Raw genomic sequence first — 17,868 nt, 5'->3', positions numbered from 1 at the left:
TGGCTGCGTTAACTAATAATTCAAAGTGCTTGCATGTGTATGCACTTGGGTTATGGTACGGAACCCAAGCCTCCCTTACGTGTACATCGTCTATCAGCGGGAGTGGTAGCCTTATGGAACTACCGAAAGGAAAATCCCGCCAAAACTCCTATTCCAGGGGTCCATGGCCGAATACGATTCGGTGTGCTATCAATGGCTGCCAGCCCTACTTGACAATAAACAAGAATTCTGACCTGTAGACCGCTGCTAGGTTACCGAATATGGAGGGTGTCATTTTAATCAATTCCTGCCAGATCGCGTCGTATACCTAGTCGGAGTGGGTAGGTTGTGGGCTCTAAGTCTTTCCACTTGTTCTACGGATCGTTCTATGGGGCCGCTGTCTACTCCACCCCGGCCTAGGCTTCCGGGATGGGCCCGGCATGTTGCATAAAGTTGATGGCTTGTTTGGGAAATTATTTTATGCTCACTGTTATGCGCAGCTCACCTCCTTAAAATTAGCAACGCTCGCATCTTATCACGAAAATCGCGGGTCGACGATGACGAGATCACTTCCCCGGATACCTAGTACTTAGCGTGAACATATTGGGAGATCATATCAATGCATTCCGCCTCATACCTTGCAATACCCAGGTATCTGATGGAAACGGAACTTGATAGCGAAGGGGGAAAACCTGGTTGAGAAGACTGACAGCTTGTAAGTGCCGCGTACCTCAGTCATGGTTACCTAGTAGCTAGCATTAACCAAGCACTATAAAAATATTTTATAAGTGGAATTTTCATCCGCTCATTTGGTTATCTTTGACTACCTGAGTAACTATCGTCACTTCACATTGCAACCCAACTTCGCTGCGAACTGCGAACTACACTAATAGGTAAAAATTAATTTCTTCGTCGAATTTCAGGCACAGTCAATGATACCTCGACAACATCTGACTGTCTCAGAATCAGGTCCCGTGAATGCCGTTGATATTATACATACTTATTTCGCTACGAAAACGATTCCAGTAGATCCGAAAATAGCTAATTTTGGCGCCGAGACTTTAGAACATAATAGACCAGCTAGCTACATAGCATAAACCGTTCCGAATTCTCGGTCTTATTGTCGTAATATTAGTCCTTGCTGATCTTCTTCCAAACTTCGTTTTCCGCCGCGGCAAGCTTCTCTCCCGTCTGCTGAGCCCATTTCTTCGCTGTTCCCCAAACCCCTTCTGAACTGTCTGTCTGGTTTTCTAACTCACTCTGTTGAGTAGCTAACCTCTTATAGCCATCGACCTCGGAAGCATTGGCATTTTGATGGTATCCAGGTGGATGTTCTAGGCTATAGCTGTTAGGTGCCTCGGCTGTAGAAGTACCACGCTGCTGGGATGGATAGGACGCAGTAGGCGTGGGGATAGACATCTGTTGAGGATATGGCATACTCGCGGGCTGCGGTGTAGTCAATTGCTGAGGTGTTTGATACTTCTCGCCCGCTTTTGGTGGAGGTGGGATATGCGTCCTAGTAGCACCTGACGGTGCCGGAAAGGCTCCAGGCTGTGGCGCTGGGGGACCATTATAGTTGAAGGTTTGGGTTGGCTGAGGAAGCGCATATGTGGTGCCTGTTGGAGCTGGCAATGAAGGTGCAGCACCTGGCTGAGCAGGCGGGTATGAAGACTGGCTAGTCGAGGTGGGTGATGCACTAGAAGTCGCTGGTTTTTCACCAGAGGGTGCAGAGGGTGGTTGAGCAGTCTGAGGCGTCACTCCATCGGGTTTTGAAGCAACAATAGGACTGGCGGTGTAAACTGGAATGGGTGCCATGGCTATGGAGTACTTGCAGCAAGTCTAAGTGAACTTGATATATGCTGATGGGACTACAGAATGAGGCAAAGAGGTAGGTACAGACAGGATTTGTGAATACAAAGATCTGTAATATAATCTTGATATGATCTTAATGGCTTCTACGTAAGAAGTGATTTCAAAGTTGGTTACCTACGTTTGACTCATGTGTGTGGCGTAACCTTTGAAGTTGAGACATGGACAGATCTCACAGGCTGCGACTCAGCGCTGGCAGGGAATGGTGCTTTGGTTAAATAACGACGTCATAAACTTCAAGTTGTCAGGTGACTTTGTGAAGCCTTTAAGTACCAAGTAGTCCTCTTCAATGTCCATAAACCACAGAGACCGTAAAAATGAGCTATATAATTCTGGAATAGAAAGGCTTCGTAGGTTTGGTTGATAGAGAGTGTCTTTATGCGTTTTCTTGAAAGAAGAGATGTACAGTGTTGGTTCACTGGACTAGAATTTTGGGGTTGAACCGTTGTCATCGAGGTATATGCTATGTACTTCAAGTTACTACTAGGTAGGTACTATTAATGTTGTTTGGAAGCTGATGTACACGTACAAATACATGTATCCAGATGATTGAGGATTTGAAAACTCAGTAGGACAAAATGAAGATTTATATAGTTCAATGTTGTATGTCGTAGTAGGTTATTCTCATGTTCCGCTTGTTAATCAGATAATACATAGCTTCAGTATTCAATATTCGTAGTAACTAATATTCGTACCTTCTGATTAGAAGGATGATAGGAGAATTAAGCTACCGACTCCGCTGCTCTAGTTCCGCATGGGGCTTAGCGGGGTCCATTCCAGGAACCTTGAGCAGTAACGTATGTACCTAGGTATTGTACCTAGCAAAACATACGGAGTACCTACACTGGTCCTACAGACTACAGTATGTAGGCTGAACCTTGAAGTTACTTATCGGCCACAGCTGCGACTACCAGTCATTGATTTGATCTGTGATTTGGTATGGCCCGGCCGTAAGAAGAGTGAGGAAAGTGGAAGGCGGAGGGCGGAGAGCTCAAAGATAAATTCTATTGTAGACGCGAAAAAAAAAGAGCGACCAAGCTGGAGACCTAACAAACTCAATATTATTATTTTTCAACACAACACCAATGTAATCGCATCCTCCTCTTCCTCTTCACAACTCTCTCTTTCCCCCACAACACATTCCTTAGAGAACACAAGCACATCGAGATAAATTCGATGCATCTAATATAACACCAGCACCACCATCAAGACCATATAATCAACAGGCATAGTCATGGTTGGTAAAGTTAGCGAGAAGGTCCTCCTACGGGAAGGTTAGTCGCTTTTGTTTCGCGCGCATCCTCCATCCAAGTAGTCGCTAACGCGTTTTCACGAAAGGGCTCGAACGAACCGATAATGGCATGAAACAGACGAGCTGGCCTGATGTCACTCCAATTAACCAAAAGAACTACTATACGTACGTGTAGTCTCAATATTATCTAAAAAAAAGAAAAATGATATTATTTTGGGTCGCGAAGCTGATTCCCTTGCTTTCTTTTTAGGGATTACATGAAACGAGATGACCAAGTACTGGCACTTCGATTGCAAGCCGAGGCGAACAGGGAAAGGCTTGTCCAAACTGCGAAAGATCGCGACCGAGCCCTTGCGCGCAATGGACACGTTGAAGTACCACTCCCAGTCCCCGAGATTCAGCAGGAGGATGGCGCCCCAACCGCCAACGATGGCCTAGATTCCTCCAAGGTGATTGTCATACACCCGGGAAGCCAAAATCTTAGAATAGGCTTTGCAAGCGATGCCCTGCCCAAGACAATACCCATGGCCATCGCCACAAAATTCCCCCAGACCGAGTCTGAGATGTATGAGGCCCTCCCTCGTCGTCAGTTCGAGGCTAAAACGACCGATCAACAATACGGCGAGGAGTGGTCCAAGAAGTACCAGAAGATGTGCAATGATTTGAAGGTGGTGATGCGTTCCAACAAGCACAAAGTGCTCCCCAATTCGAAAGAGTTAGTGGTCAATTACAACAGACGAACAGAGTCTGAAGAGATTCCGCTACACAACGACCCTCTACAAATCGAATGGACAGATGTCAAATCTATAGATGACCCCAACTCGATAGCTTCGTGCTTCATCGGCCAATCCGCACAACGTATTCCCGACGATTCAAATCCCAAGTTCAAACTATGGTGGCCCATGCAGAATGGCTTGCTCAACGAAGACGATTATACCACTGCCGAGCACCTATATGACGACTTCGAGACTTTGCTAGATAAAGCTATCAGACAAGAGCTTGGGTTGACAAGGAATAGCGCTTGGAGGAACTACAGTTGTGTGGTCGTTATCCCTGATCTTTACGACAAGAAGTACGTTGAACAAATCTTGAAGTCGTGCATGACCTGGTTCGAATTCAGCAAGATATGCTTCATACAAGAAAGTATGGCGGCAACCTTCGGCGCTGGCTATACGCAAGCGTGCGTCGTTGACGTTGGTGCTCAGAAGACATCGATTGCGTGTGTAGAAGATGGGTTATGCGTTGAGGACTCTCGCATCAATCTCAAGTACGGTGGCTACGACGTCACGGAAACGTTTATGAAAATGATGCTCTACGACAACTTTCCCTATCAAGATATTAATCTTCGAAGACGATACGACTTCCTCCTTGCTGAAGAACTGAAGACTAAATATTGCACAATGGCACAAAACGACATATCAGTACAGCTCTACTCATTCCATCTCCGCGCTCCAAACCAGCCGACCCGTTTATATCAGTTCAAGACTTATGACGAAGTCATTCTCGCACCAATGGGGTTTTATGACCCTGCCATCTTTGATAATTCGGCTAAGCTTCGTGGCCGTCGAAAACTTCTAGACCGATCCTATAATGCCTACGATGTCGAAGTGCCTGATGACCCAACATCAGCAGCACAACTAGCCATACTTGCTCTTATCAAGCCCTCCGTGGTTTCTAATGCGAATGGATTCCAGAACCTACCTACTGACCCGAACGTTGCAACGCCTATGAAAGAGAAATCACAGCCTTTCTCCAACTTCCTAAGAGGCGATCTTAACAACGGCACACCCGCAGGCTCAAACGCAGCATCCCCAGCCCCTGAAGGTGCTGCGACCCCAGTTCCACCTACTTTTCACTTCGGTGGGAACGGTTCGGTGACGGGAACTGGCAGCCCAGCGCCCAATGGCACAATGACGGCGCGTAACGGCGCATCCCCGGTACCACCGGCTGGTATGTTTGTAGACTCGGCAGCGCGCACGGCCAAGGCAATTGCTGCCGAGCGCGATGCTGTTCTACCGGTAGTGCCTCTCGACATCGCGATCTTGACGAGCATCCAGAATGCTGCTAAGAGTGACGAAAAGAAGTTGCGTGATTATCTCGGCAGCATCATGGTCGTAGGCGGTGGATCTAAGACTACGGGGTTTACACAAGTCCTCGAAGAGAAGCTGAAAACTCGTCGTCCCGAGCTCTCGGATCGAATCCTCATCACGCATTCCGCCCGTGATATGGACGAGCAAGTTGTGGCCTGGAAGGGCGCTAGCGTCTTCGCCAAGCTCCCTGCTAATGATAGCTGGATCACCCCCTTCGAATTCGAGAAGCTTGGTGCTAGGGTTTTGCACCACAAGGTCCTCTGGGCATGGTAATTTCCGCTACGAGGAATATTGAGCTGAATATCGGGGGAAAGTTTCTCTTTACATGTGTCTTAATATCAAAGGAAGCGGACATCGCCGCCATGAATAGCCATAGAACATGCCCCTCTTCTTTCACCCGTTTATTATGGGGTAGACAGACAGAGGTATAGGACCAAAGATGAAAAGCCCAAAAGAAGTTAAGCTGGGTTTTTGATATCTGGAGTACGTACGTAGGCATGTATCGCCATACTTCCAAACGGGGATAAGTTCGGCCAGGGTTTTATGTAGGGCGTTGGTGGTTTGTGATAATTTTTAATCTTTTTCTCCTACTCTTTTCCTTCTTCCCCCCTTTTCTAAGCGCCTTGCGATGGGTAGCTAGTTAGCACTTAGCTACTACGTACCTACGTGTTAGGCATCTATCTATCTACCTAGCCTCTACGGCTGCCTACGTGACATAGTAGGTAGGTAGCTATGTAGTGGTGTAGGACGGAAGAGAAAGTCGTGATATCTATCTATGAACCTAGGATAGGCAGCTATCGGAGAGAAAAGGGGAGGGGGAAGGGAAGAAAAAAAAGAGATGGGTAAATTAATAGATCCTAGGTAAAAAAAAAAAAAAAGGAGAATCAAAGACGATTAATTTACATCTACACCTAGGTACCGAAACTGCTTTTTTCCGTAGGTACCTACATATTGTTACAACTTAGTAGGAATCGTACAGGAAAGAAAATAAGGAAAGTAAAGGGGTAGAAGGGATGGGCTATATATATATATATTAAGAAGAACTTCTACAAGAGCCCCTTGCTTGCTTAGCCGTACTCCGTAGGGAAGTAAAAAAAAAAAGCCTCAAAGGGAAACATGTTCACGTAGAGAGAGCTTCACATCTATAAGGTAGGTACCTAACTCATTGCATTGTGAGTATCAGTCAACATTTATTCAGTACGGTAGGTAGCTCTAACTTGGCTCTCAAGTAGGTATTGTAGGTATACCCAGCGACAGCTAACCAGTTTGTCTCAATACAGGCAGGTAGGTGCCTACCTGCCAAGGTACCCAGTGTGTAGGTATGTAGGCAGGTAGATTAGGAGGTAGATTAAATCTAGCGTCTTGTGTAAGAAGTCATAACAACATGCCTCTTTTCCTTTCCTTTCCTTCCCTCGAAATTTCCTTCCCCTCCCCTCCCCTCCCCTCCTCTCCTCTCATGTGGTTCCTATCCGTGATTACAGGCATTATATCATTAGGCATTAGCCGAAGGGCGTCTTGCGTACGGGATGTGACGACGAAGGATGTGAAGACGAAGGCGAAGCGCCAGAAGAAGAAGGCGAAGGTGAAGCTACGCGGCCTTGTCTAGAGACCGCATCTATAGCCCAACTAGGAAGACGCGCGGGTTTTCGGTCTTTCGGCTTTCTGCGTTGCATTATAGCTTCCATTGCCCCTCGATCGTCCAATCGATGTGATTTCTGATGGCTACTGCTGGGTTGCTCCTCTGGAGTAGACGAGGCTTTTCGGGGGCTGTTTACGAGATGCTATCAGATTTGGCGATTAGCTGATTCTACCCTTTCAAGTGTGACGAGGAATGTTGCCGTAACTGAGAATCTACCTTAGATTGGCGGCCCTTGGTAATCTTTTGCGTCTCCCATTCGGCTTCCGTTAAGCTGTCCCAGCGAGTGCGTATTATGCTGATTTCTAACGGCTTCATTCCAACAAGTTGAAGAGGCGAGAAAAGTTGGATACACATGGCCTCAACAAACCGTGCGGATGATGCAGCATCTATAATAGCCTTTCTCTCCGACCTTCCGAGATCTCGGCTCGAGACTTCTGCTGCAATAGCGTGCACAATTTGTTGACCTATCAGCTTATTGCTTGTGCTGCCATTTGCCGAGAAACGTCGTCCCAACTCCCATAGAAAATCTTTACCATTGTCTAAGTCCGGTTCGGCAGGGCGTCCTATGTGCGTTGAAGTTCCCTGAATAGGTTGCAAAGGCTGATGTTGATGGGAAGCATTGGACAGGGGAGGCTGCGGGACCTGAAGCGTAGGTGTAGTTTCCCAGTTTGGTACCGCGTTCGAGACGCGTTGATCATTATGAATAGAATTGACCGGATTAGGTCGCTGGGTGGAAGATGCTGGTGATTGTATTGGCTGCCAGCCGTTGGCACTTCCTTGGTCTTCCACGGGAATCTGGAGTGCAACCCCTGACCTGCGTGCTGCATTCTGGGCGATGAGTTTGTTAGCCTCATCGTAGTCTTCCCGTGTTAGGACCGCATCTTCAAGGGCCTCTTCCTCAAAGGTGTCCATGGTTGTAATGGCTCTAATACCGCGCCCGTGCTTTTCAATTACCTTGTCAAGCACAATATCTCTACCAACATAACCATTGATATCCCTTTGCTCAGGGTCCGTGGGCATCTTCAGATTCGTGCTTAGCGTTTCCGATTTGGGGATCGGGTGCTTAGCATCGATGGTTCTGTCGGCCAACTGTTTCTTGTGCACAGCTATGCTATGCACCGAATCTTCTAATGTGCCACCACACAAAAAGCGATAGACGAAAACAGCTTTCTTCTGCCCAATACGATATGCTCGACCAACTGCTTGTTGTTCTACCTGGGGATTGAATCTAGCATCAAAGATGACAACTCGATTGGCTCCGGTAATATTAAGGCCGAGCCCGCCGGCTTTGGTAGAAACGAGGAACACATCTGTGTTGCCTTGATTGAAATCCTTGACTATGGTCTGTCGTGTGTTCATACGAGTCGATCCATCTAGTCGCTCGACAGAGAATTTGCCTTTTCGTAGAATCTGCTCTAGATAGTTGAGGGTAGGAATAGACTGGCTGAAGATAAGCACCGAATCACCCACGCGCTTGCACTCCTCTAGAATAACGACGAGGATGAGGATCTTCCAAGAGTGAGAAGTTGAATTTAAGTTCTTCTCCTTGCGGAGGAGGGTAAGCTCATTGCTAATGAGCTCCTCAGTCAGAGTAGGGTCCTTAACAGTCTCGTTTGAGGCGTCCTCTTTTTCATTCTGTAACTTATCCACGAATATGGAAGGATGTGCACAGAGAATACAGAGTATGTCTATAGAGGCTAACGCACAGTGTTTATTCGCCAAGCTTTGGTGGTATTTGATATAGGCTTCGTACGCTCTTCGCTGCAGGCTAGTGAGCGGCACAGTTATGAGAAATTCCTGCTTAGTAGGAATATCATGCTTCAACACTGCAATTGTCGTACGCTGAACCTTTGGGGAAACTTCTTTCGTAAGGACTCGTAGCATCTTTAAAGCCCTTCGACGTTGATATAGAGTAGCGTCTTTTTGAAGCCCGAGACCAACCGGGATCGAATACTCTGCTCTGAACTCCTTTATGTCCGACAAGTAATTTGGGGCAACCCAATTGATCATGGAATGATATTCTTCCAGGTTGTTGGCCAGAGGAGAGCCGGTTAGGGCAATCCTGCTCTGGGTTCTGAATCGTGAAGCGGCGACATGTAGTTGCGCCTTGGGATTTTTCAAATAATGCGCCTCATCGGCCACCACGAGGTTAGGGCCATCCAACAATATCTCTCGATACTGCTCGATCTTAACGAAGTCCTTGAAGAGTTGAAATCCAATAATGAGAACGCCACCACGCTCATCCCAGGCTAGTATGCCCGCCTCGCGCTTTTCGGGAGGAGTTGCTGAATCGACCTTGAAAAATTCGCCGAGCTTGTGTTCTTCAGGAGTCCAGAAAAGCAACTCGTCCATCCAGTTATCGCCGAGGGCGGGAGGGCAAAGAACTAGAGTCTTGGATTCCTTCAACTCTTCAGGTATCTGGCAGGAAATTGTCGGGTCATCAGATCCTGCAGCTTCTGCGATGGCCACCAAGAGCGTGATAACCTGCATGGTCTTCCCAAGACCCATGGTGTGCGCGAGAAGGCAGCCTTGCTTAGACCTTGAATCAACGATTTGATCCCACATAAATCTAACTCCTGCTACTTGATGAGGTTTGATACGCTTTGCGATCTCGGGATGAATGTAGATGAATCCTTGGGAGTCTTCTTTGATCTCGTTGATGATCATATCCCTTTGGCTGCCAAGGTTCGTTACACCTGACGCTTCCGTTGCTGCAAGTTTGTCTCGCAAAACTTTCCGCCGACGACCCTGTTCTGCCACTCGTGCATGATCATCTTCTCTGAGGATTTTAGCTTCTTGGTTGCGAATAGGCTTCTTTTTAAATTTCTTCCTTTTCTTTGATGGGGACAGCTCTTCCTCTTCCTCATCATCATCGTTTGCGAAGTCCGAAGTGACAATTTGATTTTCGTCAATCTCCGTAGGCTCCACTGACTGAGGTTCAAGTCCATCGACCTGTGGTGGTTGGGGTTCGGACTCATCAGCCTGTGCTGACTCTGGCTGAGGTTCAAGTTTATCGGCCTGTAGTGGCTGAAGATCAGTTATCGGTGTCCAGTCAAACCGATCAGCGAGGTCACTTAGAAATTTCAGATATGTTCCTAAAGTATCCTCTCCCTCATATAACCTGCGAGTTTCGACTTTCTCTCTAGTCTCAACCGTGAATTCTTTGTACATTTTTATTGGGAAGCAGACACCGGTTCTATAAATCTCCATCGTGCGGAGAAGTGTATACCCGACGATAGTAAGCTTATGCTCCCAAGAACTGTTGGCAGTACGCGGGTATTGGTGCTTTCGTATGGGCAGAACAACAAAATCTGCCCAGACTTTGTCTGGTTTCTGAAATCGAACAACCGAGAAGAGAATGGATATAATCTCCCTGAAGAATTTTGCAATTTCTTCGGCTACCATTTTCTTATTTGGCTCCAAATCATCGATTCCAAGGATGATTGGCGATCTCCTGGGTTCAAGCTCAACTTTCTGTGATTTGACTCTTGTCGGCCCTCCCGTCTCACGGCTAGTTATCTTCGAACGCTTGGAAGGCGTAACGAACTTCGAATCGGGCTTCTGGGTCTCACTTTGGGTTTTGGGGTAGTCAGTACTATCATCATCATCATCATCATCATCGAGCTGTGTAAGGTCGATGATTACTGATGGTTCCACGTCTACAGCCACCTCCTTCTGTTGGCGCTGACTGGCGGGCTGCTCTTGCATGTGCGAAGTATCAACATCCTCGCCGGTAGCCATAAGGAAATCATCGTGAAGTTGAGCGGATGGAGAAGGCTCGTCATCGACAATAAATTGGCTAAGCTCGCTTTCAGACTCGCTTTCAGATTCGCTTGTCAATAATTCTTCGTCGCTTGCAATCTGCGTTGTTTTTCTAACGCTTCTTGCAGAAGTGCGAGGCTGAGCCGTACTAATCTTTGCGGGTGCATTCGGGGCCTTGATGATGTTAATAAGTGATGAATAGTATTCTCTGTCTTCAACAGTCTGTTGCATGACTGGGGTCATCTCCTTCAAGCTGGCTATGCTACCCCAAGACTGGGCCATCAACTCGTCACGAAGCTTTGCAATGCGGGATATGCACCTATGAAGGCTTTTGTGGTTTTCTCTAAGCGATATCTTCAGGCCGCCCTTTCGAGCACTTGTCCAGATTTGATGGCCTTTATTAAGTAACTTCGGGAGTTTGCGTTCTTTCCAATTGGAAGCAAATTGCATGATAGCCTGGTCGAGCACAGTTTGAATTTCGTCGAGACTGGGCCCGCGTCGACTCTTTGCTTTCTTTCGTTCCAAATTTTCAGCCTTGACCTCTTTCCAGGACTTCGGATCATATTCTTGGTCCGAATCCCCATACAAGGGGAGAATTATATCGTCGTGGGCTGGAATGTGAGCTCTTCCCCTGGGCATTGTATCAGCCTTCATAACAAGGTCTTTCTTAAAACCTTGGTCGCGCAATAGCCATCGTTTGTAAAGTCGATGAACTTGCACTTTCCGCCCATGCGGTAGATGGCGGCGTTGAATAAACCTGACTGGACTATTGAAGTGGGAGTCACCTTCATCTAACGACTCGATATCCGTAGTGACATCAAGGTTAGTATATGAATCCTGACCGAGGTATTTCCCATTTACCTCGACTGGAATGTTGCGAGTTGGTTTAAACGACGTAGGAGCAACTCGTCGCTTTTTCCGAGCAGGCATTTCTGGCTCGGAGGAATCAAAGGCCAGATGAGGGTTATCAGACTGGCCATTGATTGACGTGGCTGTGGTAGGAGTAGGCGCAAGTTGTGGCTTGAGGGAATCATTCATCTGATTCTCATTGTCGTTTTCAAAGTCGGATGATAGACGTTTTTGATGTAGTCGATAACGTTGGCTACGCGAGCGGAAAATGTCAATAGCATGTTTCAAAATAGCCTTATGCTTCACGATTCTGATTCCCAATTCATTGCACAGATCCTTGTGGCCATATGTTATAAGTGTATGGCCATCGACTTCCTGTTCTCGCAACACAGGTGCAAGTAGGTCAGGGGCCGCGAAGTTGAATCGGGATGTTGGAGGTTCCCAAGATCGATATTCGGAGCAGAGTTCTTGCACCACCCTATCGACATCCCAATCCCATGGGTCATCCATATTCACGGCTTAACTCATAAAAATGAGATATAGCAAACGAATGAAATGACCTTTTGAAAGCTAGAAGACCTAATATTTTCAACAATAATATCAGTATTAGAATTGACTCGCGGCGTTTAAGGTGACTTAAAATTAGAAAGTCACGGATATCGCGAAACGAAACCGTCATATAGCGATGAAAGGACAAGATAGCGAAATGAAATATGAGGAGTGTCCACTTACCGTAAAACAACGGATTCTAGGTATCAGACCCCGGATATTGTTTCTTTGGCTTAAGGGATTATGAGGAGTTGAAGTTGGTGAGATGTATTGAGATATGTTTAAAGAGAGTTTGCGCGGACGGGATGAGAATGACGATATGATGAGAAGGGGTATGTAGAAGAGGAAGAGGAAGATGTAGGTAGGCTGGGTATGTATTTCGAAGAAATATCAATTGATTGCAGTGATATACCAGACGTTGCTAGGTACCTAGGGTACCTAGAAGGCCTGTGATGTACTCTGTAGGGCACTACTAGTAGGTCTAGTACCAATAGGCAAGGAAAAGAAATAAGGAAGTCACGATGGAAGTTACATTAAATGGGAAGGTGCAGCAAAAAGGAAGCTGTGGCGTAGGTGAAGATGAAGATGCTATGCCTAGGTGGCAGGTATGCAGAGAAGGTGAGTAAGATGAAGTTGAGTAAGATGAAGGTGATGGAGATGGTAGAGGTGAAGAAAATGAGATCAGAGAATCTGGATGTAAATATGGATGTAATAAATCTTGAAGAATTAAAAATCATCAGAGATTATCCTCGTCTCATAAAAAGATACGTTACGGGGATTGTTCATATGTAAGGTCGACTGAGTATGGTCGACTGAGTGATAGGCAACGGGCAACTCATTGCCAGGGGTTCAGAGAGTAAACAGTAACTCTCTTAGAGCATATGGTGTTCAGTATCGACTCTGGTATCGACTTTATCATCGACTTTATCATCGACTTTATTATCGACTCGAGTAACGAGCCTAGTATCAGCTCTTCACGTTCGCTGTGAAAAATAAACAAATAAATAATAAATAGAAACAAGGGTTATTGTCGTTGTTACTAATAGAGAGGCAGGTATGTGAGGCAGAGAAACAATATGTAGTGGCTGCGTCGGTGATAGTTGATGAACATACTTGGGGTATGTGGCGAAGGGAAGATATCATAATCGTTTGGAAGATGGAGAATGGGTGATGGCAACTCTCGTTACAGGAAAATGAGAGAGCCAACTGACAGCTGGCAGCTCATGGATAGCACTTTCCTTTCCATTGCACTGAAGGTGATCAATCGATAGTATTACTAGGAATATACCTTAGGTATGTAGGTAATATGTTTGTATAGGTAGGTAGAGAGATAGGCAATGCTGAGTTTTATGTGATAGATAAATGGCCTTGTAAGTTTTACTTCTTTCTCTCAATTTTTTTTCTGGGCTTCGAATTTATCAGCAACGTCTGTCTAACTAAGCCGGTTGTCTATATCAACAACAGATATACTTATACAAGTTAGTAGGAAAAGACGTTACATACTAGGTCAGTAGCAAATGGGCCTGAAGAAGATATAGTATGATGGAATGTTGCGATCTAGGTTAGGATCCTCTTGTAGGTTACGATATCTGGAGTTAACGCGCGCGTATCGAGAGTGTCCCGCATTTCCTACATAATGTAACTAAGTATGTGTGGTAGGTAGTTAGGTAGGTCGGTAGCCCAATTAACCCATCGCGAACGCGGCACTGCCAAGAGAATATGTCACGTGGACATAGTATACCTAGTAAGGTTATACCTCTACAAATACATAGTTACCTAGGTAGTTATAGTTACATAGCAAACATTTCACATATGCACATGTATGTACTTATGAGCTATGTAGGTAAGATCAATGATAAATCTGTACTGGCATCTCAAATGTATTGCTATCATTATCATTGGTATTGAATTCTATATGTGCCTGTTATAGTGCTGTATTTCATAGCGTCTCTATAGATTATTTGATGCTATAACGTTAAGACAAATGGATAGACATTCAACTTAGTGAAACCTTTGAATGGCTATGTACTTATACATAATACACCTTCACCCGAATATTAACCGATGAGAATGCCCTCTATCAAAGTTCAATTTGTCATCACGTCATCCGGGCTAAAGTATGTACTTTAAATCAATCAAGCCCCTCGTTGCCCGGGGATGTTCCACATAATAATACATGCATATCTCTAAGCGGGGGGTAGGTACATACAACTATAATACAAGTAACAGTACTTTGACAATCTAAGTTCTATAGAGAATCATTATGGGGATCTGGCACAATGATTAGTACACAGTACCTTGAGCCAAGTACCTGGCCTATATAGCCATTCCGTACATAAGTAGCCAAATTGCATACATACTTGTACTATACTGCTTACAAAAATGTGTCTAGTGTAGGTGGTTTAGGTATTTATAGCCTCATGTCCCAAACCGTGGAGTGTGAGACTGAGTTAGGGACCGAGACAGGGACCCAAATATAGCAGATCTCTAACCTACTGTACCAACCTTTGAAGAATTAAAACTAAGACAACATTCAAAAGACTTGGTAAAAACGTACCTAAGTACATAAACCTTACTTCACAAGTCTTTTCTAATATCACGCTCAACATCGGCACTCATCGCAGCCAGAGGCATGTCTGAAGATTCTTCATCTGAAATTACACCTAACGAGGGTGAAAGGTTGACAGAAGTCGTCAAGGATTGGTCATTAGCCCATGGTTTGACCGTCCGACCACCTCCAGCTGTTATTGCCGCTGAGGCTGATCCAGCGGGAATACTGGCAACTGCCGTTCCCGTTACTCTATTCCCGAGCCCCTTTCCTCGAGTATGCTTCGACCAGGGAATCGCTGTCCAGGAAACTTACAATGAGCTATATGCGTCCATCAGCCAAGATGAAGCTTTTCTCGCTCAAGTTGTGAAAGAGTAAGTTTACAACGTTCTCGGTGTAGGTACACCATGTGTTACAAGCTAGGGAATTAACGAGAAATAGAATTGGTGATAGTGACGACTTTATAACAGAGTTATGGAAGGTTCATATCAGAGTCAAGGAAGAAGGTTACGTCCAGGTAGGGAGATGAGACTATTGTCTGCTCCGTCACGTTATATTCTGTTAGCTCATCCCTTGTACAGCACAAAAGTCTCGGTCTCTTCAGATCCGATTATATGGTTCATCAAGATAGTAAAGGGTCTACTCCACAGATCAAACAGGTCGAGTTCAATACCATCGCTTCCTCCTTTGGAGGCCTATCGTCACGAACATCATCACTTCACAAGTCAGTACCCCCAACTCACATAGAAGACCCAGAATGCTAACTCAGCCTAGGTTTTTAGCTTCGACGGAGTATCCATTCTTGGAGAGTCCTGTAGGGAGAGGATCTTGGCAATTGCCTGATAATGACAGTGCTACCAGGCTCGCTTCAGGTATAAAAGAGGCGTTTATCCAATACGGGCCCTCGTCTACTAGCCATCCGACCTGTGTTGTCTTTCTTGTCCAGGGAGGCGAGAGAAATATATTTGACCAACGTCATCTCGAATACGAACTCCAACGGTCTGGGGACGTACACATTCCCGTATTCCGACTTCCCTTTTCAGAAGTTTTGGAGCACACAACACTTGCCGAGGGCTCGGGTCGTCAACTCTTATATCACCCGCCTCAACTACCTTCCCATACGTTTGAGGTGGCCGTCATATACATGAGATCAGGGTATGGACCGTCGGACTACCCCAACCAGTCAGCTTGGGAAGGTCGATATCATTTGGAAAGATCAGCAGCCATCAAGTGCCCGACAGTACTGACACAGGTCGCCGGCACGAAGAAGGTCCAGCAAATCCTAGCAACGCCCGAGACGCCCTCCAACCCACCCATACTACCGCGTTTCGTCGTAGCCAAAGACACCGTATCCTTATCGAACCTAAAGAACACCTTTACGAATATTTATCCCTTAGATGACTCCGAATCCGGACTTAAGGCCCGAAAGATCGCCGCCGACCCCGAGCTATGCAAAGGCTACGTCCTCAAGCCACAGCGGGAGGGGGGTGGTAACAACATATACCGGTCTGCGATCCCGCCGTTCCTCAAGTCCATACCGGAATCTCATTGGCCATCCTACATCCTAATGGAGCTGATCACGCCGCCGCCCGTCAAGAACACGATCCTGCGCAACGGCAAGCTAGAGCACGGCGGCGTTATCTGCGAGCTGGGCATATACGGAACCTGCATCTGGAACCAGCAGTCTGGGGAGATACTGCATAACAAACAGGCAGGCTATCTCCTCCGCACGAAGGGAGACCAAAGCGAGGAAGGCGGCGTAGCTGCTGGGTTTGGATGTATGGACAGCTGTAGCTTGGTTGATGTAGTTGGCGGTGCGATCTAGCTGAGGAGTTTCCATCTTGAAGTACATTCAGTAGGTATTCGTTGACATAGCCTGTTTCAGGACACATACGTATACCGTAGTTAACCGATGTGCTTTACCTACATGTATGGCTATAGATAGCTATGTTATTCTCAAGAATGGCCAATCTACAGTTGTTGAATCATCCTACCGGGGAAAAGGCTGGGTGATCTCCGTCTTCGTTAACCATCTATACTAAACCTAGTCTAGGTCACCAAGCATAGAAAACTCATCAACAACATGACTACCTCCCTGCTTTCTGATACTCAGCCGCTAAACCGTTTTCTCCACGATCGAACTAAGCCATCGTCTCGGCGATACAAACGATTAACTACAGGTATCAGAGCGGCGACCATTTCTTGCTATCGTACATAGTTACTGCCTGTCCTAGGGGACGGTACCCCAGCCTTTATACACTACCTAGTCCACATGATTCACTATTCATATGAGATCGAGGGTGCGTGCGATGTCGTGCAACGCCTCCTCGATATGCCGCATATACTGGCTGAGCGACATGTCGGTGAGGGGGAACGGCACGACCGACACGACCTCCGGGGGCGCGTCGTAGATATAGGGGTGCCAGGTACTAATCCCATGCCAATCCCAGCCCTCCACCTCGGCTCGCCGGTCTCGGATGGTGTTTAGGATCCAGCGCGGCAGGCTCTCCCCGTCGTTGTCGAACTCTGTGATGGTCAGGCCGATGTGCTCTCCATTCACGCTTTCGTCCTCGTTAATAATAGTAGACGAATCATAGTAGTCTGCTTCTTCACTATAGTCCACCCACTTCTTCGCAAAGCGCGTCCTCAGGGCATCGAGGACTTTGGCGAGGCCCTTGGATCGGAGATTTCGGCGCTCGGCGCTGCTCATTTCGCAGGTCCACCACGTGGCGGCCGCGCCGAGGAGGAGCGACCCGAAGAGCGTTTGGATCTGGACCTCGTATATAGTTGCCTCGTGCTCATATATGTAGTGGCTGTAGGTCTCCTTGATCGGATTCTCTAGGAAGGAGTTGACGCGATCAATGAAATAGCCTACGTCTGTGAAGACCAAGATAGTCCCTTCCGTAACGACGCCAGAGTTTCTGCTGTCCGGGCGCCGCGGGTCGAATAGGCCGATGTCCTCGCGTCGGAGAGTGACCAGCATGCGGTTGGCCACGGCGACGTCGCTCATAGTGGGACTATGGGCTACGAGCTCATCGATGAACCGCGAGATTACTTGCTTGCCGAGTTCTCCGTTTCTAGTCGGTAGATGGATGCGTGGATATGTGGCTGATGGTAGAGATTATGGCGAAGCCTGCTATGATACCAGGAACAGATTGCATAAGGTTAGATGGCTTGCAAGACTTGTTCGTGCTTGTTGGTAGGAAGGCGAGGTAGGAAGGAAGGAAAACATTTGATGGGGAACGCAGTGCGAGAGGAGTGACTAAATACACATACCAACAAGACATACGAGATGTCTATAGGTGCCTGCAAACGCAGAGGGGTAGGGAGG

General features: G+C 46.7%; 5 protein-coding genes across 5 annotated transcripts; 2 read left to right on the top strand and 3 right to left on the bottom strand.

Annotated features, from left to right (window-relative positions):
• Positions 1 to 1,093: 1,093 nt before the first annotated feature.
• GGS25DRAFT_146319 (uncharacterized protein) lies at positions 1,094 to 2,119 on the bottom strand. The gene is made up of 2 exons (XM_049256365.1): positions 1,970 to 2,119; positions 1,094 to 1,796 (listed from the first exon to the last, which is right to left on the bottom strand). The coding sequence occupies exon 2, from the start codon at positions 1,792 to 1,794 to the stop codon at positions 1,111 to 1,113; it is 684 nt and encodes a 227-aa protein (XP_049120584.1). The 5' UTR covers positions 1,795 to 1,796; positions 1,970 to 2,119; the 3' UTR covers positions 1,094 to 1,110.
• Positions 2,120 to 2,659: 540 nt separating this feature from the next.
• Positions 2,660 to 6,209, top strand: GGS25DRAFT_478153 (actin-related protein, ARP8 class). The gene is made up of 3 exons (XM_049259908.1): positions 2,660 to 3,122; positions 3,187 to 3,265; positions 3,351 to 6,209. The coding sequence occupies exons 1-3, from the start codon at positions 3,083 to 3,085 to the stop codon at positions 5,461 to 5,463; spliced, it is 2,232 nt and encodes a 743-aa protein (XP_049120583.1). The 5' UTR covers positions 2,660 to 3,082; the 3' UTR covers positions 5,464 to 6,209.
• A 669-nt stretch (positions 6,210 to 6,878) lies between these two features.
• Positions 6,879 to 12,335, bottom strand: GGS25DRAFT_146220 (uncharacterized protein). The gene is made up of 3 exons (XM_049256364.1): positions 12,173 to 12,335; positions 7,035 to 12,019; positions 6,879 to 6,971 (listed from the first exon to the last, which is right to left on the bottom strand). The coding sequence occupies exons 2-3, from the start codon at positions 11,948 to 11,950 to the stop codon at positions 6,962 to 6,964; spliced, it is 4,926 nt and encodes a 1,641-aa protein (XP_049120582.1). The 5' UTR covers positions 11,951 to 12,019; positions 12,173 to 12,335; the 3' UTR covers positions 6,879 to 6,961.
• A 1,806-nt stretch (positions 12,336 to 14,141) lies between these two features.
• GGS25DRAFT_146126 (glutathione synthase) lies at positions 14,142 to 16,592 on the top strand. The gene is made up of 4 exons (XM_049256362.1): positions 14,142 to 14,911; positions 14,979 to 15,054; positions 15,119 to 15,261; positions 15,312 to 16,592. Exons 1-4 carry the CDS (start codon positions 14,622 to 14,624, stop codon positions 16,360 to 16,362), a joined length of 1,560 nt encoding a protein of 519 aa, XP_049120581.1. The 5' UTR covers positions 14,142 to 14,621; the 3' UTR covers positions 16,363 to 16,592.
• GGS25DRAFT_146177 (uncharacterized protein) lies at positions 16,593 to 17,712 on the bottom strand. The gene has a single exon (XM_049256363.1). It carries the CDS (start codon positions 17,545 to 17,547, stop codon positions 16,822 to 16,824), a length of 726 nt encoding a protein of 241 aa, XP_049120580.1. The 5' UTR covers positions 17,548 to 17,712; the 3' UTR covers positions 16,593 to 16,821.
• Between the last annotated feature and the right edge of the window lie 156 nt (positions 17,713 to 17,868).

The sequence above is a fragment of the Hypoxylon fragiforme genome (genome assembly GCF_022984875.1).
Source record: "Hypoxylon fragiforme strain CBS 206.31 chromosome Unknown GGS25scaffold_2, whole genome shotgun sequence".
Taxonomy (NCBI): Eukaryota; Fungi; Ascomycota; class Sordariomycetes; order Xylariales; family Hypoxylaceae; genus Hypoxylon; species Hypoxylon fragiforme.
This window is presented reverse-complemented; position numbering and strand designations above follow the sequence as displayed.

Coding starts and splice junctions, on each gene's coding strand:
- GGS25DRAFT_478153 (XM_049259908.1), top strand. CDS start 3,083: ATGGTTGGTAAAGTTAGCGAGAAGGTCCTCCTACGGGAAG. Junction 3,123..3,186: donor GAAGGTCCTCCTACGGGAAG/GTTAGTCGCTTT, acceptor TTTTCACGAAAG/GGCTCGAACGAACCGATAAT. Junction 3,266..3,350: donor AACCAAAAGAACTACTATAC/GTACGTGTAGTC, acceptor CTTTCTTTTTAG/GGATTACATGAAACGAGATG.
- GGS25DRAFT_146220 (XM_049256364.1), bottom strand. CDS start 11,950: ATGGATGACCCATGGGATTGGGATGTCGATAGGGTGGTGCAAGAACTC.
- GGS25DRAFT_146319 (XM_049256365.1), bottom strand. CDS start 1,794: ATGGCACCCATTCCAGTTTACACCGCCAGTCCTATTGTTGCTTCAAAA.
- GGS25DRAFT_146177 (XM_049256363.1), bottom strand. CDS start 17,547: ATGAGCGACGTCGCCGTGGCCAACCGCATGCTGGTCACTCTCCGACGC.
- GGS25DRAFT_146126 (XM_049256362.1), top strand. CDS start 14,622: ATGTCTGAAGATTCTTCATCTGAAATTACACCTAACGAGGGTGAAAGG. Junction 14,912..14,978: donor CTCGCTCAAGTTGTGAAAGA/GTAAGTTTACAA, acceptor AACGAGAAATAG/AATTGGTGATAGTGACGACT. Junction 15,055..15,118: donor AGGAAGAAGGTTACGTCCAG/GTAGGGAGATGA, acceptor TCCCTTGTACAG/CACAAAAGTCTCGGTCTCTT.